Source organism: Mustela erminea, chromosome 17 (assembly GCF_009829155.1).
Source record: "Mustela erminea isolate mMusErm1 chromosome 17, mMusErm1.Pri, whole genome shotgun sequence".
Lineage (NCBI taxonomy): Eukaryota > Metazoa > Chordata > Mammalia > Carnivora > Mustelidae > Mustela > Mustela erminea.
Window position 1 is genome coordinate 19251848 of NC_045630.1, and position 24593 is coordinate 19276440.

At 51.5% G+C, this 24593-nt stretch overlaps 1 protein-coding gene across 1 annotated transcript in view; it reads right to left on the reverse strand.

Moving 5' to 3' along the window:
* The window catches only part of NCF2 (neutrophil cytosolic factor 2), a 30415-nt gene that overhangs the window by 5000 nt on the left and 822 nt on the right, over positions 1-24593 (reverse strand). Inside the window, exons 2-13 of the mRNA XM_032318370.1 lie at positions 23246-23328; positions 16012-16120; positions 11491-11625; positions 10740-10847; positions 9209-9268; positions 7823-7866; positions 6015-6156; positions 5721-5789; positions 4730-4805; positions 2996-3021; positions 2445-2596; positions 2216-2327 (exon numbers count right to left, since the gene is read on the reverse strand). Of these exons, the coding sequence (XP_032174261.1) occupies positions 2216-2327; positions 2445-2596; positions 2996-3021; positions 4730-4805; positions 5721-5789; positions 6015-6156; positions 7823-7866; positions 9209-9268; positions 10740-10847; positions 11491-11625; positions 16012-16120; positions 23246-23328 (1116 nt within the window). The remainder of the gene's footprint in view (positions 1-2215; positions 2328-2444; positions 2597-2995; positions 3022-4729; positions 4806-5720; positions 5790-6014; positions 6157-7822; positions 7867-9208; positions 9269-10739; positions 10848-11490; positions 11626-16011; positions 16121-23245; positions 23329-24593) is intronic.

Here is a 24593-nt window from a genome sequence, read left to right on the forward strand (position 1 = left end):
CCACCATCTAAACATGCTAAAGCAGGAAACAGGGGAGAACAGAGGGACCCCAGCTGACAGCGGCTTTGGTGTGCTCCTCAATTGTGCGTTGGGACCCCTCAGTGTCAGGACTGTGGACAGGAAGCTGAGCACTCAAAGAAAACCTGCGGGCTGGCCTGCCTCCCAGAGCACCCGCTCCCTTGCTCCTAGGTTCCTGAATCATCCGTCCCAAGCCATCATTCCTCCTATTTTTCTACCCTGCTCACAACCCCATCCGAGTGCCACAGTATGCAAGACTTTCCATGATGCAGCCTTCCAGCTGTGTCTTTGTGTCTGTCACCACTGCCAACTCTTTGGGTCTTCCCTCTGCTCTTCCATCTAGAGACAGCCTCCTCACCACCTCCACCTTGCTAGTTCTTTTACCGCTGGGCTATGCTTCAAGACAATTTCAGCATTATTCTCTCTAGGAAGGCTATTGACTATTGACTTGTCCTAACTTCCTTTAGCATTTTTGGGTGAGACACCCTCCCTTGCGCTTAGGAAACACAGCACACCATCCGTCTCCATCAGTTCACCTAACACACGCTTTGTAATCCTGTCCGCCCCCGTCTTTCCCCCAAGAAGAGCCTGTGTTTTGTTAGTGTTTGTATCTCCAGGAATATACAAGAGAGCAGTAAGTGCTCAGCAAATGTTTGTTGAAGAATAAATGTCGCCAAACACTGGAAACAATCCAAATGTCTACCAACAGGTCAATCAATAAACAAACTACTATTCATTTAGTGATACCATTAGTGATCAAAAGAAATGGACTATTATACCACAAAAGTATATATAAAGACAGAAAAGTAGGGATGCCTGGATGGCTCAGTGGGTTAAGCCTCTGCCTTCAGCTCAGGTCATGATCTCAGGGTCCTGGGATCGAGCCCCGCATCAGGCTGTCTGCTCAGCAGTGAGCCTGCTTCCCCCTCTCCTCTGCCTGCCTCTCTGCCTACTTGTGATCTCTGTCAAATAAATAAAATCTTTAAAAAAATTTAAAAAAAAAAGGAAAAGAATATATTGAAATGTACTATTAAAAGCTTATATATTATTGTATGATCCCTTTATTACGAAACTGATGGACTATTGAAAGTTCGTATGTATAGTATATATAGTGACATATATATAACACAGATTTTATACATAAATATAATGTATAATATTTACATTATATATGTAAAAATATATACCATGCCTATAACTTTTAATAGTCCATCAATTTCATATAAATGGATCGTGTGAATTTATGTGCATATATATACTATACAATCCATTTATATGCTCCACTTATATGAAATTACATAAAAGGCAAAAAAATGTACGTCGAAATGTTCATAGAACATGGATGGTTTTCAGGAGCCACGGCTGTAGGAGGGAATTAACCTCAACAAAAAAAGAAATTTTCTTTTCCCTTGGAGACAAAGGGACAAAGTCAAGAGTGTTAATGCGTAGCTACTACTCCTAGCCTCTAACTTTGCCCCCAATGCCCTTTACTCTTACTGGGCAGTGAGTTACCTCTATTCTAGGCCCTGAAGTCTAGAAAGGGGTTCAACAGTACAGACTCTGGAGTCAAAATTCTCACTGGGCCGCGGTTCCACTACCGACCCGCTGTGTCATCTTGGTCAAGTCGACCTCTCTTTGCCTTCTTACCTAAATTGTGAAACGGGCTAACAATACCTCACGGAGTCGTGGGGCCCCTGAGAATGCACATGCAGCGGGCACTTAGCGTGGCGTCTGGCACCTGGGAGACGTTCAGTAGATTCTGGCTATTGCTGGGAGGTTGTAATCCAAATCATCTCTCTGTGACATAAATGCAAACTCTTATCCTCCACTCCCAAGTGTTCTTCCGCATGGAAACGGACAGTGAAGAATGGCGAGGAGCTCAGCCTCAAGCTAGGATTTCATTCTGACCTTGCTTGACAGCGCCGGGTCTAACCTTGGAACCGCTGGGTGGGGCAGCAGCTAGAAGGGACTCGGAGGCTTTCTGTGCATTGTGGGGCCTCCTCTTCCCTTGCGGGGAACCCGCTCCAGGCGGCCACCGGGGTGCCAGGGAAAGGGAGGCAGAGGTGTGGCTCGTGACTCACCATATCCTCAACACCAAGCACAGTGCCAGACTTGTGGCCGGGGCTCGGTACGTGCTGTTGAGGAAGGGGCCCAAAAGACAGAGGACGCTGGGTGGCCCTGGGCTCCCTGCACTCACCACTGTGTTCTCACACCACAGAGTCAGGCTGAAGTTCTTCACTTGCCCCCAGGCGGCCTTCATGTTCTCTTCTGAAAGGGGCACCAGCTCATTGCTGTCCAGAGGCCGATAGCTGGGCAGAGGCGAGTAAGAACCAAGTTGGAGAACATCAGCACAAAAACCATTGTCTTCTCTCCTCCAGGCCAGCACCAGGTCCCCAGATGGAGCCCCACTACCTTCATGGGCTCACCTCAGCTTCGTGTGTTCTGGCAAGAGCTCCAGTTTCTTAGACACCATGTCCCGGACCTGGCTGTAGGGGAGCCCGGGCTGCGTCTCCATGACCACCGTGTACTTGTAGTGCACCTTGAGTGTGTAGGGCATGGGAACGCTGAGCTTTCCCTCCTGAGGGGAGAGGAAGCAGAGGGAGCTCATGAGGGTCTGTGGCCTCCTCTCAGCCCATCCTGGATCACGGGGAGTGTTCTGTGCAGCAAGGAGAGGCCAATAGCTAGCCGGTTTCACGGGAAGGGGCTTTCAGAGGGCCCACAGCCCCACTCTTGCCTGGATAGGAATTCCTACAGAGCTGGAAGAGCTGGCCCACGCACTCCAGGCCAGTAGGAAATGTGTGCGCAGGGGTGGGGAAAGTCATTATGGGGCCCTCCACCCTGTCGACCGTGTGTATGGTAGTAGCCGGCCCACCCTTCCTCGGGGACTCCTTCTGTAACCCAGGGACACCTGCTCACGGCAGAGAGCCTCAGCTTTTCCTTTCTCTTCCACTTGAAAGAGTACAAGGAAAAAGCTTACCTTGGGCTCTTCTTTTCCTTTTTGACCTAAATGGAGAAGGTAGAATAAAAAGAAGATGTTGAATAAACACTCCCGGCTAGTCCCTGCCTTCCACAGAATGAAACCTTTTAGAATAGGACACCCAACTTCTTACCTTTAAATCTCTGGGGTGATTCTTAACCTTAAACTGTAGGGAAAATCGCACTTGGGGGAAATGTGCAAGGCAAAGCACAAACACACAGAGAAACCCAGTCCCTGCCTCTGGGGAACGTACAGGCGAATATCAAGGACCATCCCACCCCAGCAGTGCATGGGGTGAGCAGGGACCCCAAAGTCCAGTTACACCAGTGGGCGCTGAGCAATGAAAGCAGGGAGTGCAAGAAGAACCAGGGACCATAGCAGCAACGTTAGAACCACTCGTTTCCCCCTTGTCCTCTGTTTTTGTGCCTGTTTCTAATATGTATATGAATATGGCCATAAGCACATAATTTATATGAGAAGTCTGCATAAAGATAATCACTATAGAGGGTGCACAATGGAAAAAAAGACCGTTGATCTCATACCCAGCTAATCATTAGAGTCACTTGAAAGGTTTTTTGTTTTTTGTTTTTTGTTTTCCCTAGAAACACAGATTCTAAAGCCCAATTCCAATCCTGAAGAATCGGAATCAAATGTCTAGGAATCTATAGTCATAAAATTTTCCTAGGCTAATAGGTGATCCTTGATGGGCCCCTAGAGAGAAAAGGTAAAAACCAAAAAAAAAAAAAAAAAAAGCTATCAAGGATGTTTTGAGGGGTCACTGGAGAAATAGGAGTATGAAATATACACTCTATAATATTATAATAACCTTCAATGTCCTAGATGTATCAATTGTGGTTATGCAGGAGGATAGGAGATAATACTCAAGTACAGGGTGAAGGCCATGAATCTGCGACTTCCTTTCAAGTGGCTGGGGGTGGGGAGGGGAGTGGGGCAAGGATGTGATACAAAATGTTAACAGTTGGTGAATTTAGGTGAAACGTATTCTGGAGTCTATTGTTCTACACTTTCAATTTTCAGTCTGTAGGTTCGACAGTTTTCAAAATAAATATGGAGGTGTGGGGAGCATCCCAAGGGGTTCTGGTGATCTGGGGGTGCCTAACTATCATGGATCTAGGATTTGGACAAATCGCCTCTTGAATGCATCTCTACTGAGCACTTATCCAGAACCAGCTGAAACGGCATTCGTGACCCAAATCCCCTTACCTCCCAAGGCCACCCTCTCCAGACATCAGGAGAACGTCCTTTTCTCATTGGCCCTTGGTTCGTGGTCTATCCCTCGGGGCTCTGCAGAGCAGTTTCTTTGCCAGATAGAGCTCCTGGACTTTCGAAAAGAGCCACTCCATCCCCCTCTGAGGTAAACGTATGCACTGACTTCAACCTTTCCGGGACATGGATTCTGTACCTCATGATGGAGGGGTCTGGTGACCACTTAAGTCGAGACACTCACTGCCCCCCAGAAACCAGCTACATTTACCTGCTCCCTGTGGGTGTTCTGGAGTAGGTAGGGGCAAAGGGCGTCTTATTTCCTATGTTTTGGGTGGGTGGGTGGTGCCGGAGAGAAGAGCCCTGGGGCTATGGGTTCCTAAGCTGAGCGGCATGCAGGGAGGAGAAGAAACCAGAATGTCCTAGAAGGCTAGGAGAGCAATGCTCTGCGAGGAAGCAGCCGGGAGCATTCCTATACCCAGGCCAAGGGTGTTTTCCAGGGACACCAACCGGGTGGCAAGTGGGGTCTTCCAGGAGCGCTGGAACTGGGAGGAGCTGGGATATCAGACTCTGGGGAGGCTTCCTCCTGGAGGTGACAGAGATGGTGAGAGCCTTCATTCAGACCAAGTCCTTAGGTAGGAGTTTGTGGGGGGGGGGCAAGGAAAGACAAACGGCTTCCTAAAAGTTGGAGCAGTGGTGACATTCAGGGGAGACTAAGGAAAGTGCTGGTTAGAGAGGAGGCGGGTTGACCTGGTGGGAAGAAATCACAGTAGAAACAAGAACCTTAAGCCCCACCTAAAAGGCCCCTGCTGCCTGCCCCTTTCAGCCGCACTGGAAGTCTCTGGAGATGAGGGAGGACCTGAGTCTTGCCTCAGCTCCCCTCTGGCTCCACATCCCACCCCTTAAGGAAAAATCCATCCCTCATCGGTACAGCATTTAAAACACTTCCAGTTATCTGAGTACAGTAACTCAGACCGGGGAGGGTCAAGCGCACAGAGGACAGCTGGTTGCACAGTGTCCAGAGAGACACGTCAGACGCCGTCAGTCATCTACACGGCAGTTCAGGTCCAGTGAAGACCACCGGCGGAAGGGCAGGCCTTCAAGCAGGGAGGGAGGAGCCGAGGCAGGCAAGGCCCACTCCGACTCTGTGCTCTAAAACGGACTTCTCTTTGTTACCGGCATGTCACCAGCCAACACACAGACGGTTCTTCTAGGTGAGGAGGACATTTCCGGGAAGATCTAACCTTCCTGTACTACAGGCTTTGGATCCCAAGTCACCCCTGACCGGGAGGAATCCGAGAGGTGGGGTGGGCCCAACAGGTCCCTCAGACCCTCCCTCAGCACATCTGGGGGCTTTCCTTGCTCCCCAGGTTCCACTCTGGGAGGCTGGAGTTAGGACTGGGAGTGGAAGGACCTTCCCAGCGCCTCTTCCACACAGCCCTGTCCCCCTCCGGGGAGGCTGTGGTGGGAAGGGGCTCAGCCTAGCAAGGCACGTTGTTACCTGGGGCTGCTGCTGACCGGGGATCCGCAGCTCGACGGGTTCCAGGTAGTTGCAGGGAACGAGCCCCTTCTGTGGCAGCATCGCGTGATCGGAAAGGGGAGAACAAGTTGGCTCCTCAGTGCCCAGTGGACCCGGACCACCCAACGGCCCAGGGATGTGGGGGAGCAATGGGGGTGCAGACGAAGGCGGGCAGCCGGGCTGTGAACGAGGCAGCAGATGCTGCTCGCCAGAACGCGCCGCCGTCTGCTGCCAGGATCCCGTGGCCGACACACCCACCCCTGGTCTTCCGAATACCTGCCCGTTGAATATGACCGTCGCCCAGTTGTCGTTGCCCTTCTTCAGGACAAAGACGATGTTCCCCGGCATGACCTGCAGCTCCTCTGACGTCTCGGGCACAAACCCAAACAGCACCCGGTGAGCTTCCCCTTCCAGAGCCCTGCGGGGGACAGACGCGAGACTCTGTCCTCTGTCCAGCGTGGACTGCGTCCTGCGCATGGCACCATGGCATGCACGACAGCGGCCCTGGGGCCGGGACATGTGCTCCAGACACCCTCTAGCTCAGCACTGAGTTGCCCCTAGGACCTGAGCAGGACCGGGCAGGAAAGTGCCCGTGAACACGCACCATAACCACATAGGCCGCGGGAGAGAATGAAAGACAAAACAACACGAGACCCCCAGGCCGTGCCCTCCTCGCCTTCCCCTCTCCTCGGAGGAGGCAGCTTCCGGCTGTGCCGGACCAGCTCTCCAGTCTGGGCTGCGGTGGGCTGGGATTGTGGGACAAGATGAACACACACGGTGGAGGGCGGGGAGAGCCAGCTGGCTGAGAAAGGGGGTGGGGGGCCAAGTCACCTGGAGGCCCCGCCAGCCAATGAGCACACGCGGTGGGGGGGGTAAGGGGGAGAAGAGCAAGAGGCCAGCTATGGGCAGTGGTCGGATGTGTAAAGGGGGCCTGAGGCCAGCCAGCTGTGCGCTAAGCAATGTCATTGTCCTTTTACTGTTTCTTCAAGACCTCCTTTGCCCTTGGAGTCTTTGGCTGTACAGTCTGGGCCTCCTTGGAATGTGTGAGTGTGGGGCTGGCCCCTGCTCTGGTGGGGGGCTCCCTCTCACCTCCGCTCTGTCCCCTTCCCCTCAGCCCTGCTCTCTGTTTCCAAACAACAGGCTATTTGCGTGGGAGAGACAGGCTCCTCCAGCAGGCAGAGCTGGCAATGAGCTCATCAGCCCCCTCATTTTTATAGTTGCTGTGGTGCTTTTTTCATTAAAAACAACAACAACAACAACAACAACAAAATGGGATGCCTGGGTGGCTCAGTAGGTTAAGCCTCTGCCTTCGGCTCGGATTGTGATCCCGGGGTCCTGGGATCGAATCCCGCATCGGGATCTCTGCTCGGCGGGGAGCTTGCTTCCTCCTCTCTCTCTGCCTGCCCCTTCTGCCTACTTGTGATCTCTCTCTGTCAAATAAATAAGTAAATTCTTAAAAAAATAAAAATAAATTAAAAATTTAAAATTTAAAAAAAAAACAAAAAACCCTCTTTATGGGCGAGGGGATCGGGCTTGCTTCTTTGCTAGAAGAATTCTTCAGAAAGCTGTAAGTTGTGTCATTCTTGGCTTCTTGTCTTATAGAAGAGCGGCTTCTTTTGCCTGAGTTATTCCTCTTACTTCTCCAGAGACCATGTGTCCAGAAGGAGTAAAAACGCCCACTCAGGAAAGGACACACCGTCTAGCTTCCCACTTTGCTCCCCCGACTCCATAAAGCTCTGGCCTCCCCCTTTTCTGAAGTGCCTACAGTCAGGACAAAACTGCTCTAGCCTCTGCACAGGGGGGCTCTGTTCCACAGACACCTGCTGCCCTCCAGCAGGGACCCCCACGTGTGGGTGGCTGTGCGTGGGGACCTGGGGACCCCTGTGGGACATCCTACCAGAGTCAAGGCTCCCATCCCCCCACATCACTCCATTCTAGCCTTGAAAACAGGGAGAGCCCACACACGAGGCTATACCCCCCAGGACTCAGTCCCTGATCCCAGCTTCATCTTCTTCGCCCCCATGGTTGCCAGAATTCTGGCTTGGAGCTCGGATATTCTGCATCCTGCTCTAAACCGAACTTACCTGAAGATCTCTGGGGTTTTGGGTCTGGGTGGAGGTTCAGCGGCCTAGTGAACATTCAGGAGGAATGAAGGGAAGGAGTGGGGGAGAGAACAGACCGTTAGTGGTGATGTGAGCCTTCTCCCAAACCCAAAAATCAAACAACGCTTTTCAAGCTCTGTGGGAACACTGTCAAGGGAGAGGGCGAGGGAGAGGGCGCCATGGACCTTGACCACACACTGGAAAATTAACCCTTCCCACCAGCTCCCCAGGGTCCAGGTGTCCCTAGCAGAGCAATTCGTCTTCAGCCAGTCCTGGTTTCCAGAGAATTTTCGCCATCGCAGAGCAACATGGCCTCACAAGGGCGCTTTTGACCTTGAGCGCTGTCCCTTTCCTAGGACAGTTTCCAAAAGCTCTGTTCTATAATTAATGTCTGCTGTATCATGTGACACTTGTGGGTATTTAAAACCCACTCAACGTCCCCTGACCAGGCAGAGATCTCCTTTCAGTGTGCTTTCTGCTCTACACCAGATATCGTGGAGTCCATTGATTGGGGCTTCTTCTGCCTTTTGGAGTCTCTCTGGCTGCTCTGTGGACCCGGGGGTCTTCCACAAGGGTTTTCTTCAGCTTCATTGTCAAGACATGAATCAAAGGATCCTGAATCTATCCATCCTCCTTGGCTCATCTCACCCTCCAGAGCCCCGGTGTCGGTCGCATTCTGGGCTAGCAGCCGTCACTCTGCCCCAGGCTGTGGGCACCGTTGTCGGGAGTGACCAGGTGTGTGCAGCCTGGAGGGGGAGGTGCCCCACTCAGAAGCCCCTCCCCAGCGCATGTGCAATGGCGGTCAGATTTCCCTCAGCCTGTCTTACCTTCTTTCCCTCACAAGGAGGGAAAGGCCTTCACGTTTCTAGACCTATTGTCACGCAGTCTGCTTGGAAGCATCTCTGAGCCCGGACCGGGCAGAGCAATGGCTCACTGGGGGCACCCATCGTGTTCCCAAGGGGATCCCCCACACAAGGGCAGGCCCCATGGAGGCCCCTACTCGCCACTGTGTCTGAGAAGAGGCCTCATCAAAGAGCCTGCCGTCGCTGTGTTCCCATTTCCTGGGAGCCTAGTCCAGGCTTCGGGAGAGATGGTCAACAGAAGCCCTCTTCGACAGCAGAGGCATGACAACTGGCATTTTGGGGGGGTTGGTTTCTGGGAACTTGAGGCTAAGCCTAAAACTGCCTTATTCTCCCAAGAGTCGTGGAACCTGTGACCCACAATGGCCAGCAGACACCGCCGGCAACACCAAGAGGTCAGCTTATGGAGCCCTCTAATGAGGCAGCTCGGCACAAACACTGCCCCAGCTGGCTGTTTCCAGAGAGCTCTGGAGACCTGGGTCCGGGGAGGAAGACGGGACGGCCTCACCTGTGGCTGCAGAGGGGCAAACCCCGAGAAACTGTCTTGATCCACCACAGACGCCACCACCTGAAACGGAGAGAGGAGCGCGTGAGGCTCCGAAGCACAGATCTCCCACGCTGCCTGGCTTTCCCCACGATTCCCTCCTTTCTCTCCGTGCTCCCGCGAGCCCGCTCCCAGAGGCAGACAGGGGCTAAGGCATGGATTGCTGACCCTCTGGGTTACAAGCTCCAGCAACTGAAGAAACTAGTACCTGCCCAGGCCTGCTAACCCAGCAGGCTCTCTTCGCTCTCTCTTTCTGTCCTTTTTTTAAATTGAGGTGGAATTCACATAATATAAAATTAACCATTTTAAAGTGAACAACGCAGTAACATCGAGGACGTTCACAATCCTGTGCAGCCACTGCCTCTATCTAGTTCCAAGACGTTTTCCTCAGCCCCAAAAAGACACGCCACACCCTCTCCTCCCAGCACCCGGCGTTCACCAATTTGCTTTCTATTTGTGTGCATTTACCCATTCTAGATAGTTCATGTGAAAGGGATTATGTAGCATGTGGCTTTCATGTCTGGCTTCTTTCACCTAGCATGACGTCTTCAAGGTTTACCCATGCTGTTACTTGTATCAACGCTTTATTCCTTTTTGTTTTTTGTTTTTTTTTTAAGAGAAGGGGACAGATGGGGGGAGGGGCAGAGGGGGAGAGGGAGAGAGAGAGAATCCTTAGCAGGCTCCAACTTCATGCCCAGTACATGCCCCGGCACGGGGCTCGACCCTACAGCCCCGAGATCAGAACCTGAGCTGAAATCAAGAGTTGGATGTTTAACAGACTGAGCCACCCTGGTGCCCCGTACTTCACTGCTTCTTATGGCCATTCTGCTGCATCACACATTTATCCACTCATCCACTGACAGGCCTTGGGGTGTTTCCACTGACCCAGGCGCTCCTGAACTCTGCAGCTCTGAGAGAACCAGCTGCCCAGGCAGTAGGAACCCATTAGCTCTAAGGATATGTCAAAGTCAAGTGCAGTTATGGCAAGGGGCCGCAGGCTCACTCTGAATCACCTCTGGGAGGATTTAAGACCTGGATTTAAAGGAGTCCAGTTTATAAAGGCGTCTCCTCAGAGGGCTGCGGAAGCGGGACTAGGAAGAGCATGAAGCCAGGAGAATGCTGAGCTTGTCCGTTTCTCTCACATGATTTCTCTCCATTTGCTGAGGTGACTGTAGCCGCACTTTCTCCCCGTTCTCCTCCCTGGCTCAGTCCCCCAGACTCAGCTACCAGTGACTAAGATGACTAACCCCGTGGCTCCCTGAGGCTCTCCCCCAGGGTCAGGCAGGAAGGGAGGAATGAGAGGAGCCAGAAACGATAAGCTAGAAGCGTTTGCCCACCTTTCAGCGAGAGCCCCACGCTGCCAACAGTCTCTGGCTGCCGTCCCAGGGAAGCATCATGGGGGGGGGGTGCCCTCCTCCCCGGAGTCTGTCCCCACCCTGGTCCTCACAGGGCGCACACCATAGGAGCCTCCAAGGAAGCTGAGGGAGTCACTTACTGTCGCCTTGCCTAGGTAATCCTTCTTGGCCAGCTGAGCCACTTGCCTCTCATTGGGTCGAAACAGCCTGCCCACAGGGATCACCACGGGCTCATACAGCTTCTGTTTCTAGAACACAGAGAGCACAGTGTTTTCTCACCTGCAATACGGGGTTCATGATGCTTGCCCTGCCTCCCTCACTCAATGGATGCAAAGGTTCACCAAGATAACCTCACAAAAGCAGTTTTTCTACATGTGTAAAGCCTGCCTTTGTGATAATTTCTGAATGTCAAAGGTGAGAACAGTTGGTTTCAATATCGCTTTGCCCTGAGAGGCTGTATGGACATTTGTCCGTGTTATGCCCTGGGGAAGGAAGGAGGGGGGGCTGCCCCTTCCCCACTCCACAGACTCAACACAGGTGGCATTGCAACCACGAGGTGGCCAGGGTCCACGCAAGGCCCATGACATGACCATCCTGGGGCTGCCAGCGAGGACTCAGGGGTGGGCAAGCAGGCACGGCCTCTGCCCCTGTGCTGGGATCCAGCCTTGTGTTCCTTGTTCCCCCCAACCCAGCGCTACCACACAGCCTCCTGGACTTAACACTGCCAGATTCACGATCCAAAACATGGGACCCCACCCTGGGATCAGTGTTACCCAGAGCTCAGAGAGGGTACAAGCACCACGTCCACGACTTCTCAACCCGCGCGTCCACCGAAGCAGAGAGAACTCCAGTGAGAACCCTCCAGCCACCCCGTGTCATCAGTACGCTTACCCACACACATTCCATGGCTTTGTCGATTTTAGTATGCCTCTGCTCAGACTTCATGCTCGTCGCCAAAGCTAAATGTTCTTCTGCCTGCTTCCACTCCTCCTTCTTGGCGTGCATGAGAGCAACATTATATAACACCTAGAAAAGCACAGGCCACAACACAGAACTTGAGGCGGCTCCAGATCGAGGCAGCAGGGAAGAGCTGGCCTGTCTGCTGCTGGAATGTTGCCGGCTGACATCCCTCCCTTCCTCAGCTTTCCCGGGGTTATCTCCAGTACAGCACCGTCAATCATGCTACCAGCTGATGTCCAGCACAAGGACGGTGTGAAGAAAACGTCATATGGTGCATAAATCCAACACTAAGTGCGTTATTCTTTCAACAACCTAACAGATCAGGAGGGGACAAAAACTCTTGTGTTGGTGCCACCGAGCCCAGGCCAGAAGACTGGACAGGTGAAGAGTGGGGACAGAGAGGGCTCCAGACGTATCATCCTGTACCAGCAGCTGCAGAACTCCGCCTGGGGCATGGTAATGAGCAATAGGACTGTGGTATGGTTTCAGGGTAGGAGGAAACTCTGCGGGCAGAAGGGCAGTGAAGCCAGAAAGAGACTCGGCACAAACCCAGACCAGCGCTTCCCTGGGGACATGGAGGAATAGCACGTTCTCGGAGAATCATGATTTCCCAGGTCTCGGGTTGGGTGGTAGGACCACGAGCATCCGATCTATCACTACGCCTTACAACTTACACAGAGAATCCAATAATCTTTTGGATGCATCGGCAAGATAAAAAACGACTAAGTGGAGTGAGAAGATTCTCGAGCAAAGACGGGAAGCAACAGAGAGCGGAATAGGATCAGGCGGACAGCTAACAAAGAGGGCTAACTTTCCTTCTTTCTCACGAGAGTGCAGTGGAGTCCCCCAGCGCCCCAGCACCCTGAGCGGACCATGAGCTAGACAGCCAGGAGCTGCTGCGAGGTTTTCTCAGGTGTAACCAGGAGTCTCAGCCTGCTGCCCCGGGTTGGTGGGGCTGGTTCTCTGGAGCCCCAGAGAAGAGATAGAGCTGGTCAACTGAGGCCTAGTGGGGAAGGGAGGGGTTGGCCTTCTCTCCCCCACGGAGGACTTGCAGGGGACAGGTGAAGGCACAGGGGCCCCAGGCCTATGTCTAATAGGTGGCCTCAGCTTCACTCTCAAATTGTGGCAGTAACATTGCCTGCTTCCAGATTGTTCTGAGAAACAAATAAAATAATTCGTATCAAGCACCAAGTTGGGGTTGCTGACACAGGATGCGTATTCAACATGTATTTACTACTACCATGACTGTTGTTTGCTGTACCATGTTGGGCCTTGCAGGGCGGCTGAGCAGAGAAGGGCTTTTGTCCCGCTAGAGTTGCCTGTGTGGTTTTGGGGAAGGTGACAGGGCTGAGTTTTGCAGACCGATGCCATCTGGGGACACCTGCTGTTTATAATCAAAAGGCTAAAATTACGAAGGATGGTGCTCTCCTGGAAATCAGTGCTGCCTTTGGAGGCGGTGTCGCTGCCGTTCTCCTTGTCATCCTCATCCTCGTCCTCACCGAGGCCGCCCACAGACCGCCCAATACAGGCCACTTTATCTGCCTGATCTCTAATCCCACCAGGTGAGCAGAGGCGTTGCTTCTTTGCTTGCATAGTGTTTCCACTGCAATTCTCTTGTCCTGACCTTACGATCTCACATTACACGTGACCGTGAGCTTCTGGGAGCTGCCACCTTGTCTGTGGAGCTGCCTGGCATTATAAAAACAATGGGGTGGGACACCTGGGTGGCTCAGTGGGTTGAGCCTCTGCCTTCAGCTCAGGTCATGATCTCAGGGTCCTGGGATCGAGTCCCGCATCGGGCTCTCTGCTCGGCGGGGAGCCTGTTTCCTCTTCTCTCTCTCTCTCTCTCCGCTCGCCTCTCTGCCTACCTGTGATCTCTCTCTGTCAAATAATAAAATATTTTAAAAAAAATAAAATAAAATCCATGGGGCTATTAATGAGTGTGTATGAGGTAAGCACTCAGCCCTTCTTTACAGATGGTGAGGAACCTAAGGCTCAAAATTGACACGTCACTCACCTAGGATCACACAACGGCTAAGCATTTGCCCAGGATTAGATCTCCATCTGCCTGATTCCAAAGTCTTTGCCATTGTGGTAGCCAGCTTCCAAGATCACTCCCAAAGATTCTCACTTCTTGGTCCTCACCCTCCTGTTCCCTCCCACATCCAATGGAGCTGACGTGGACAGCCAATAGGATATTATGGAAATGAGGGGGTGCGGCATTTGAGGCTGAGTTATGAAAGACTTTGGTCTTCGATATTACTTTCTCTTGGATCATTACACTCTCTGGGGAAGCCAGCTGCCATGTCCTGACAAGACTCAGACAGTGTTACAGAGAACTTCAGGTGGCAAAGAATGGAGGCCTCCTGCCAACAAGTAACACTACCTTGCCAGACCCGTAAATCATCGTAGAAGTAGACCCTCCCCCGGCCCCAGTCAAGCTTTCAGAGGATGGCAGCCCTGGTTGACATCTTGATGGCCAGCCCTTGAGAGCCTGTGAGCCAGAATTCCCCAACTAAGCCACTTTTGGATTTCTGACCCAAGAAAATGTGAGATATAAATGGTATTGTTTTAAGCGACTGCATCTCAGAGTAATCTGGTATTCAACAACGGATCGCCGATGCACTTCTCCTCTGTTCTGACAGTCTGCCACCAACATCAACAATTTGGTTCAGGGCCCCAGCCAGACAAAATGAACAGTTTATCAAGGCAAGTACAGACATGTGGTGGGACTACGTCTACGCAGAGTGAGTTGGTGGTGTTGCTGGGTGATGGCACCGGGAGCAAGCCCGGAACTAGAGGTCTGCATTTCCTTCCCAGGCTGTTTCTGGGCCTCAGTGAGCTGTCGTCCTCTGCGGGCATGTTTGACTGGTGCGGCCCAGCCTGGCCATGAGTACAGGAAGGAGAACTCAGGTCCTTAAACATTCCTATTGGGTTCTCTGCTCCCTTCTCTTAAGACCTTCTCCCACAACAGGCTTTTGTGACTCCATGACTAGAAAAGCCTAAAGGTCTTCAAAAAGGACGCTGTGATTTCTCAGAAATGAGGGTCAGACCGTGGCGAGAAGAGAGGGGTGGCATTATATGTACGAAAATGACTGAGGGTCTCATGGGGAGACCATGGAAACTCCAGGTTCACTTGCAGAAAGGACTATAAAACCAGTATTTCCTGACCCCAGGTCAGTTCAACTCGAACACCAGGGGAGCATTTCTCCCATGGGATTCTGCCTGGATGCCCCCATTTTATGATCCTTTTTCTATAGCTAATCAGTCCCCCAACCCTTTAGTCTGCATAAGTGGTTCTCACTGAGGGGGTGGGGGCGACTGGCAATGTCTGAAGATATTTTAGGTTGTCGTGTGGAGGGGTAGGGGAGGGGCTAGAGGCATCTGATGGGTGCACAGAACAGTCCCCTACAATAAAAATTTATCTGGTCCAGCAAATCAGTAGTGGTGGCACGGTCAAGAAACCTCTCTCTAGAAGGTTGGCCAAATGCCAACCAATTTCCTGAAATTCCCAAAGCCCCATTTCTCTGGCCGGTGAGAAGTGAAGTGAGTGGCAAGCTCGCCACCGCCGGGCTGGATGGGGGCACTTGTCCCCAGGGGCCTGGGCAGCTGTGGACTCTATTATTAGCCCTGAGCAACCCTGGGAACGCTTGGCTTTCTCCTGCCTGAGAAACTAAAGCAAGGGGATTTTTTTTTTTTTTTTATCAGCGATTCTTCTAAATAAAGATCTATGATATTTGCAGGCCTTTTCGTTTTTCAAGCTAGTGGTGTATATTTGGAATTTAGGAGGGGGGATGGGGGGGTTGGTTGGAAAAAGCATGCGAGCCTGTGAAGTCAGAGCTGGTCATGTCTCTCCCTTTTGGTAATAGAGAAAGTCAGTTATCCTTCTATGGAAACCTTCCCTAAATGTGTACTTTGATTTGTTCTGTGAGCTGGGGAGGACAGATTTGTGCCAAATTATCCTTGCTCTTTCTCTGGGGATCAACCAAGCACACAAAGCCAGAGCCATGAATAGCAAAGAGCGTGGTCTGGAACTCAGGAGCTCAGGAGGGTTATGGCACGGATAGTGAACCCATGATTTTGGATGTGTTGGTATAATGCTGAGCAAATAGCTTGTCAGCTGGAATTATGCAAATTGTTATGCAAATTGTTATGAATACTTTCATAGGCCAGCACAGGCGGGCCCCATCCCTTCAGAGAACCCAGCAAGCTCCTTTCCGAAGGGTACTTTGAGCCTTATGTTAATATATTGCATGCCCTCAGTAACTGGAGACTCCGGGGTGAGCCTGTAGTTATTGATCTGAGCCTTTTCTTAAGGGGAACTCTGAGTCCTGAGGCCCAGAAGCCTTCTCCAAGCTCCCAGAGGTTTCAGCAGATCGCTGGGCATCCAAACTGTCTGCTGTTCCCTCAGCCTTTGTGTGCTCCTGCCCGGGTTGGGCCCTTCCTACTTACCTCACAGGCAAACAGCTTGAACTGGAGCCCCAGAATCTTGTAGTCTATCAGCTGGTTCCCTCGAAGCTGAGTCAAGGCCTCTTTAAGGTCTTTAATAGCTGCGTCATATCTGCGGGACAGAGGGAGATGAGACCACAGCCCAGGGCAGAGAGGAGCAAATGCGGGTAGAACACGCACTGGCTTCCCTTCCCCGGCCTGTCTCACTGGGGCAAGAAGACTTTCCAATCCCTTTTGTCCTGCTTTAGCTCTTTGCCAAGGCTGAGCCCCAGTATTCCACAGTACTTCGTGTGAGTGGCATCCCGGGACAGTGTGCATCCCAGCACCCCTGGGGATCCCCCCAGATTCAGGCCATCATGGGTACTTTCTTCTCTGTTCACAGGATCCAACTCCTACCTTTCTGACTTCACTTCCCAGCAGAGCCCTCGTCCTCTCCCAGCAGCGCCAGCACCTGCTGGCCCCAAGGCCCCATGCAGCGATCTGGAGCCCTGCTCACTCCTCATAACACCCCCAACCCCTGCTCCACCCCCCCACCCCACCCCTCAACGCCAGGCCAGGCTAGCTTGACCTGGCTCGGCTCAGAGACTCTCCAGAGCCAACGACATTGCTCTCCTTCCCAGAGCCTTCTCCTCCCAATTCTTTTGAGTCCAACTCAGCTTTTGGTTTCATGGCTTTCTTAGCCTCCTCCCTCTCCACACCCTTTGGAAAACAGAAGAAAGAAACCACCAATTAAGCCAGATGGCGTTTCCAACCCTACTCTTGGCACTGGCCGTTTGCTTTGTTGGATTGCCATTGTGCTGGCTGGCTCAAGGTGTACAGGGCTGCTGTCACTGGCTTTGTGACAGACAGTGGGGCTGACCACATCAGTAATGCCCACCGGGATGTGGGCAGGACCTGGACTAGGTCTCCCAGGCCTGCCCTTGACTTCTGCAGAGTCCCTGGGAAGAGGGAGCTGCAATCAGGCTGCAGGGGGTAGGAGACGTGAAAATCAAGCTGCCCCTACCTCCTCAACTCACTGGCCCTGCAGGAACAAAGGTCGCTGCCCAGTCATGGTTCCACCTGGGCAACGGAAACAAAGGTGCCTGAAATTCGGACACGGGCTGGTGATGCGTGCCTGCACCTTGGGACGGGTGCTGAGAGAAGGGGACCAGATCCACCAACTCTGCTCTTATCCGGGAGACCCTGGCAGAGCACATTCCTGGCCTCAGGTTCCATGTCAGTAACATGAGTGTATCCCGTAAAAGGAGTGTATTGCATTTGAGGAGCCTGTAATAGGAGGCCGTTGCTAGTATGTGGTCCCAGATCCAAAACCCCTTGGACCTGAGTCCTAGCTTTGCCACATACAATCTGGTGACAGAGAGGAAGTTACTGAATTTGTCTGAGTCTGTTTCCTCATCTTTACAGTTAGAGAGTAAATGGTCACATGTGCCTCCCAGGGCTGTAGGAACAATGATGAAGCACCCAGGAGCTCAGGACCTGGGCAGTTTGTCCCCAGGGGCCTGGGCAGCCATAGACTTTGTTTGTTTGTTTGTTTTTTAAGATTTAATTAATTAATTAATTTGACAGGGAGATCACAAGTAGGCAGAGAGGCAGGCAGAGAGAGAGGAGGAGAGAGAGGAGGAAGCAGGCTCCCCACCAAGCAGAGAGCCCGATGCAGGGCTTGATCGAAGGACCCTGGGATCATGACCTGAGCCAAAGGCAGAGGCTTTAATCCACTGAGCCACCCAGGCACCCCATGTAGACTCTATTATTAGCCCTGAGCAACTCTGGGAATGCTTAGCACACACAGTAATTTACTTTTATTATTATTATTATTGTTATTAGCATAGCTCTAAAATTCTGGCAATGACATTCATATGCCAATCATCTATTACATGCATAACACTCTACAGTGAATTAGGTGTTATCTGGAGATAAACTCCACCGTCTCAGCCGGTGGAAGCATGATCTCAACAGGCCGACCCAACCGTCCTAAGGAACGTGTGCCCAGGGCAGCTGGGGCAGAAACTACCTATGCTGTCACCGTTGCTTCGGGGTCACTCACACTGCACCTGTGGCTTTAGCAGTAGTGAAAGAAGACAGGCGGGATCTGAAGGAGAGTGGCTTTCTCTAACACAGCCTTGTTGTTTAGGTAGATGACTGTCAAACGTGCTAAGAGCCTGCAGGACACTCCTTAAGGAGCAAGAAAGGTCACTGACCTGTTCTTACAGACACTGCCAAGAAGGGGGAGAGACTAGGCATCCCTGTTGCTCCTTTCTAAGCTGGGAGATTGGGTGACTGGCTCTGGGGACAGAGCCCAGAAGGAGGGGCGGATGGAAACGCAGGTGTCCCGTTTGTCGGGCGGATGCAGTTTCCACCGGGTTCCACAGCCTGCCTGGGAGGCAGCTGAAGGAACTCGGAACACACTTGGAGTGCGGTCAGCATTCACCCTGTCATGTGACCTGCCCCTGGGCCAGCTGGCTGAGCAGGAGAATTGGAGCTGTGAAGTTACATTGACTACCTGGAAACGAGTGAGCCCAAAAAAAGTCCTCAGAATTCTCCCTCTCATCGGGTTCTAAAGAACTGCACCCCCGGGGGAGGTGGTAGAGAAAGTGCTGGGGAATTATTCAGAGTGCTCACTTTGTGTTGAGAAACGGGGGTGGAGGCCCCCTGCTAAATGTCGGATTTAAAGCATGACCGCCTGCTGCCCCCCCTCGTTGACCTGGTGCTGCACGGGCTTTGACACTCAGCTCTGCTCCCCATTGTACAGGCTCTGCATAAGCTCAGTGTGAGACTCCGAAGTCTCATTCAGCCAGCCCCCGCCACCCTCCAGCCATTCGGAGCCTACAGTGTTCCCAAGAAGGCCAGGATGCTGGCATCCTCCTGTCAGGTTCTGCGGGGCACGGGTGGGAGTACTTTCCTCCCACGCTGTCCCTACCAACGACACTCCCCCACCCCAGCCCTGCTCTGGACCCAGAGCCCCCATTCCTCCAGGTAGGGGTTCACCAGCGCACCACCAACCTCTAGGGGCTTTCCACAGCTCTGAGCCCAAGAGGGTATATACTCCCCATCTTGGCAGTCCTCTCTGTAGAGGTTTCTCAGTAACCACCGCCGTTCCTGACTGTTCCCGTCCCACAAAGTCCCCTGCAGTCCAGAATCCTGCCCCTCACGCACCTGTGTCCAGGACACTGGAGAGTTCTAGCGAGTTGGAGGACGTCAAAATGTCAGAGCCCTCCAAGGCGGAGCTTGGGCTCAGACCCTTTCCCACTGCAAAGACACCATGGAGAGGCTCTGCTGTGTTGCCTCCGTGGGCCGGCTCCGTCTACAGGGTTTGCTGTTCCTAACCTGGCCCTGAGATTCCTAAGGCCCAGAATTGGAACCGCCACCACGTAGAGCTCCTTTCCCCTTTCAAAGGGCAAGGTTGGGTCAGACAGGTGAGGGTCTGTCATAGTCGACACCCAGGCCCCACCTGCTTCTCAGAAATGCACCCAAATTTTGTCCTGTGGAACTTCATAACGACGGGAGGGCCGCACAGCAACACGAGAAGGGCGGGGGCTGGGGTGGGAGCTGAGAGGAAAAGCGCACATCCCATCGTCACCCTAAACAATCCCCATTGCAATCTAGAGGGATCCCTAGCCCCCTCATTAAGAAGTAATCTTCCTATGTGCCTAGGGCACTTATTTCAAAATTCTCTCTCAGAGCACTTGCCCCTTTCCACCTTGCATGATAGCTCCTAGCGTTTGTGACCTGTTTCCGCTTTTAATTTGAAGGTTCCTTAAACTGAAAGTTCCTTTAAGGAAACCTCTTTAAGCAACCTTTCGCTTCCTTTTGTTTAATTAATTCAATAAGTATTTATTATTGGATTAGACACAGAAATATGAGTGAATAAGATTTCATCTCTCAAGAAAGAGAGTCGTCAAGGAGACAAATATACAAGCCAACCCCTGTCACCGAGTGGAAAGATACTATTTTTTTGTTTTGTTTTGTTTTTTGGACAGGTACTATTTTAGGAGGCGCAGAAGAGAGTGGTAGCCACGCCAGGGCAAACTGGTGGAGGACAAGTGGGAGCGTAGGCAGCTGCTGGACCACGTGGGAGCAGCCCAGGGAACTTCATCCTGTAGGACTGGGATCCACTGGAAGTTATTAAGCGGATCACATTTATTTTTTTAAAGATTTTTATTTTTTTTAATTTGACAGAGACATAGAGAGTCCAAGTAGACAGAGAGGCAGGCAGAAGGATAGGGAAAGGATCCCTCTCCAAGCAGGGAGCCCGACTCGGGGCTCGATCCTAGGTCATGGGATCATGACCTGAACTGAAAGTAGCCACTCAACCAACTGAGCCACCAGGTGCCCCACATTTGTTTTTTTGGTGTTTTTTTTTTGTTGTTGTTGTTGTTGTTTTAAAAGATGATCGCTCTGGAATAAGACTAGGGGTTGGAAAAGCAGTTTGGAAGTGATTTCAGTTGTCCTGGTAAAAATGAGGGTCTAAACCAGGGTAGTGCTGGTGGAGAAAAATGGGTGTATTGAAGAACTTGAGAGGTCAACTTGACCAAGTTTGGAGAAGAGACAGGTTGATCCCAGGGAGAGATTTAGCAGCTGGTTGACTACAGGTGAGGGTCAATGCTATGGGAGAGGGTGAGATCCCTTAGGGTTCACGTATGGATTTTTAGGGGACACTGAACCCCCTGATATTGTACATAGAAGGATGTGTGTGCTCTTCTGGAAAGACAGGCCATACATTTTGTCATTAAACAACCACCTCTGGGGTGCTTGGGTGGCTCAACTGGTGAAGCGTCCAACTCTTCTCTCTCTCTTTTTTTTTTTAAAGATTTATTTATTTATTTATTTGACAGAGAGAGAGAGAGAGAGATCACAAGTAGGCAGAGAGGCAGGCAGAGAGAGAGGGGGAAGCAGGCTCTCTGCTGAGCAGAGAGCCCGATGTGGGGCTCCATCCCGGGACCCTGAGATCATGACCTGAGCTGACGACAGAGGCCTAACCCACCGACCCACCCAGGTGCCCCCCCCACCCCGACTCTTCTCTTGATTTTGGCTCAGGGCATGATCCTAGGGTCCTGGGATCAAGCCCTGAGTCGAGCTCTGCACTGAGTGGGGCGTCTGCTTGCGATCCTCTCTCCCTTTGCCCTCCCCTGTGCTCTTGCACGTGTACTCACTCTCTCTCTCTCTAAAATAAATGAGTATGAAAAAAAAAGCCCCCCCAAAACCCAACCACTGCTGTTGGGATAAAAGGGGAAAAGGTCAAGAGCAGAGCCTGGGAGGTGGAGACACCAATGGGAACAGATGAGCAAAAGAAAAGGAGGCAGTTCAGAGTCCAGTCTAGTGCCTCATTTACATTGTTTCCTCAGTAGACCGTTGCTGAATTGAAGATGAACCTCGGTAGATTTTTCTCTCAGATTTAACTATCAACCACAGACTAACTGAATCCTCGGTCTCATTCCTAGATCTAAGATCTGTCTGCTTCGCTTAAAATCTGAACCTTGCAGGTTCTGGGGCTCGTGGACATTTTTGTGTAAAAATTTCTTGTGGGAGCCTTCCCTCTTTGTCAGTTCTCTCCCCTCAGTACAGGCTGTTAGAGCTAATTAAAGGATGGCTTTAGAGTTTGTCTTTTGAGATTTAAGATCAGCTGGAGGGTTGGTGCTCTGGCCTCCCTGGGAATCCCATCCATCTGGAGAATATAAGGATGAGGAAGGGGAACGGGGAAGAATCATGCTAAGAAGGGAGACAGAGGCAGGACGCCACCAAAAGGCAAATGCTTGTACATAGCTTCCCTTGGTCCCCAGCTTTCTCTCCCTAGATAGCCTCTGTGTCTGTGGGTTTCCTCTGGGAAGGGAAGTCTTCCCACTGCCCTTCCCCCTTCAGGTGGTCGCATCTACATCTTGCAAGTCCTCTGAGCTTCTTGTGGTTGCCCCTGGCAACAGCTGAGCACAGCAACTTTCCAGACTGTTTCTGACTAGACCCTGAGATCCAAGCCTTTCAAGATTGCCCAGGATGAGAGTCCCATTGCTCCCCAATCCCCGGATGTTCTCTGCCATCTCCCCTCCATCCCATCAAGCCCCACCTCACCTGCTGCTCCTGCGCTCTCGCTCTCTCTCTCTCTCACACGCACGCGCACACACACACACACACCATGCCACCCATATCATGCCACCCACACCATGCCCCCACCACCATTTTCACTGTTTGAAAGTTCTTCCCTGGGCTGAGTCAAATTCTCCTTCCCTAGAACTTGTGCCCACTAACGAAACAATTCCTACAAAGGGAAGTTTGCCATCCCCTAACACATTTTAAGTGAATGCTTAGAATATTTTTCCTTTGTTATTTGTATGTCTCTTTTGGGGGTATCCTGGGGGCAAGTAGTGGGAATTGAGATCAACTTTCATTTTCTAATTCTTTGGTTTTTTATTAATAATTCCATGACTGTACAGTCAACATGGAATTACATGACAGAAAATACAGACAGGCTAGACGAAGGACAATTGAAATCCCTATAATGTCACCACCCAGAAAGAACTGCTGGCAACGTTTTGGCCTATGGCCTTCCAGACCATTCTGTCAAACAGAAATGGGATACATGTTACACATACTGTTTTGGGGGGGAAAAAAAAAAAGCACATACTCTTTTGAAATCTGTGTTTTAAATTTAACATCTGCTATGAATTTTTTCCCATAATAATATAAATGCCACTTATTTATCTGTATTAGTATATCCTTATATATAGAATGTTAATAGGTTACATTCTCATTCTGGTAGCTACATGGTATTTCACCGAATGGATTAAACCAGCCTTTTGAAAACACATCCTGTAGGAATGAAGGAAGGTCTCAATGTGGTTTCATGCAAATCCTCACTGTGTGACAGCTCACTGCCTCCTAGTAGAAGACCATCATGGGTGTTCCCTTGATGGTCAAAATACTACCAACCAGTGCTGCCCAAGCATCAGGGATGCCAGGGAGGAGTCACACCGGCTGGAGGGAAGGCCTGTGGTGGTTACGTGAGGTCCCTGTACGCTGTGAGTTTGCTGATTGCTAACTGGGTGGCAGGCCTGCACTCCCTCCCTCCTTCCCTGGGGAAGGCTTCTGCCTCACGCTGACCTATTGCATAACCTGTCCAGAGACAGTCAGTCACACTTCCCAACAGAAGCTGGAAGGATACTTCACAAACACAAAGTCTAGCAGTGCCAAAACCATGTCCTGGCTTCTCTGCAAACTTCCCCAGCTTGCGCAACACTGGACCACTTACTTCTCCATGTGGTAATAGAGCATCCCTCTTTGGAAGTACGCCACCGCCAAGTGTTTGTCTCGGTTAATGCTTTTGGTGAAGGCCTGTGGAAAGAAGAAGGGTCCAGACCTGATCCAGGAGCTAGGCAGTGAGGAAGGAGAGATGAGCCCAGAGGGAGAGGCAAAAAAGGGTATGAGAAGGGTCGATGTCTTGAAGGTAACAAGAAACTTAGAGGTCAGGTGTTTCTATAAGATGGAGATGTTAATCTTTGCCTTTTGAGATTATTGACCGGATTAAAATAATAAAAGTAATGAAACAGGAGAACAATTAAACTGTTATATACAGTATTATGTTGATTAAGTAAATAAATATCATGCAATTAAAATAATAACCAGAATGCATTATAAAATGCTGGGATAGGGCCTGACCCAGGGAATCAAAGAAAGGCACAGCGACTGAGCACCAGAAGCAGAAGCATGTGAGGACAGATCTCATGCGGGAGAGGGGGATCTGGCAGGGGGCAAGCAGGCAGGTGATGGCATAGCTGTGTCCAGACACATGGACATGCTTGGCCCAACTCTCTCCCCAACCGTGTGCACTCTGCCTCCAGCAGCCCCTGGAATCTGGGTGCTATTCGCTCAGCTTCTGCGGGGAGTTGGGGAGTACAGGCCTCTTCCCACCAGATGTGAGACCCTTGCCTGCTCCCGTCTGCCCACCCTGGGGTCTGATGTGGACTGTGTGCTTGGATTGTATTTCAAGTGGCTGCTCTCTTCTGTCTTTGCTCACTGGCTGGTCATGGCCATGGCCAAGATGGTTGTGGGAGGAACTGAGTCTCTAAAGACGCTGGGGAGTCAGTCACCTGTCCACACCCCCTTGCAAAGACTGGCAGTCAAGGCGGGGGGAATAAGAGCTAACATTTACACAGTGGTGTGAAGTTACACAGCATCTACTAGTAGTTGGTGCCTCACTTCATCCTCAAAATGTCTGCCCCTCTCAGGAAGTCTTCATGACTTGCCAGAACCCCAGGTCCAGAAATAGGCAGAGGTGGGATTCGATCCTAGATCTTCTGCTCCCACACTGCAAACCCTCTCCAGCTTTCCCTGACCCACCCAAACAGTGATCACTGAGAGGGCTCAACCTCACAATGGGGAATATGACAGAGAAAAAACAGTTGAGGAGACACCCCACAGCGTGCCCTCTGCAGACATCATTAATCAACATGGTATGATTCGTGCCAGCCTCTCCTTAAAAAAGTGCCCCTTATAACTGATGAGAATTGTCACGTGACAGGACACCTATTTTTCTTAAGCGTCTCCCCTTGCTCTCTAGGGCAGGCAAAGCTCACACATACGAAATTCCTGGAAAGCCC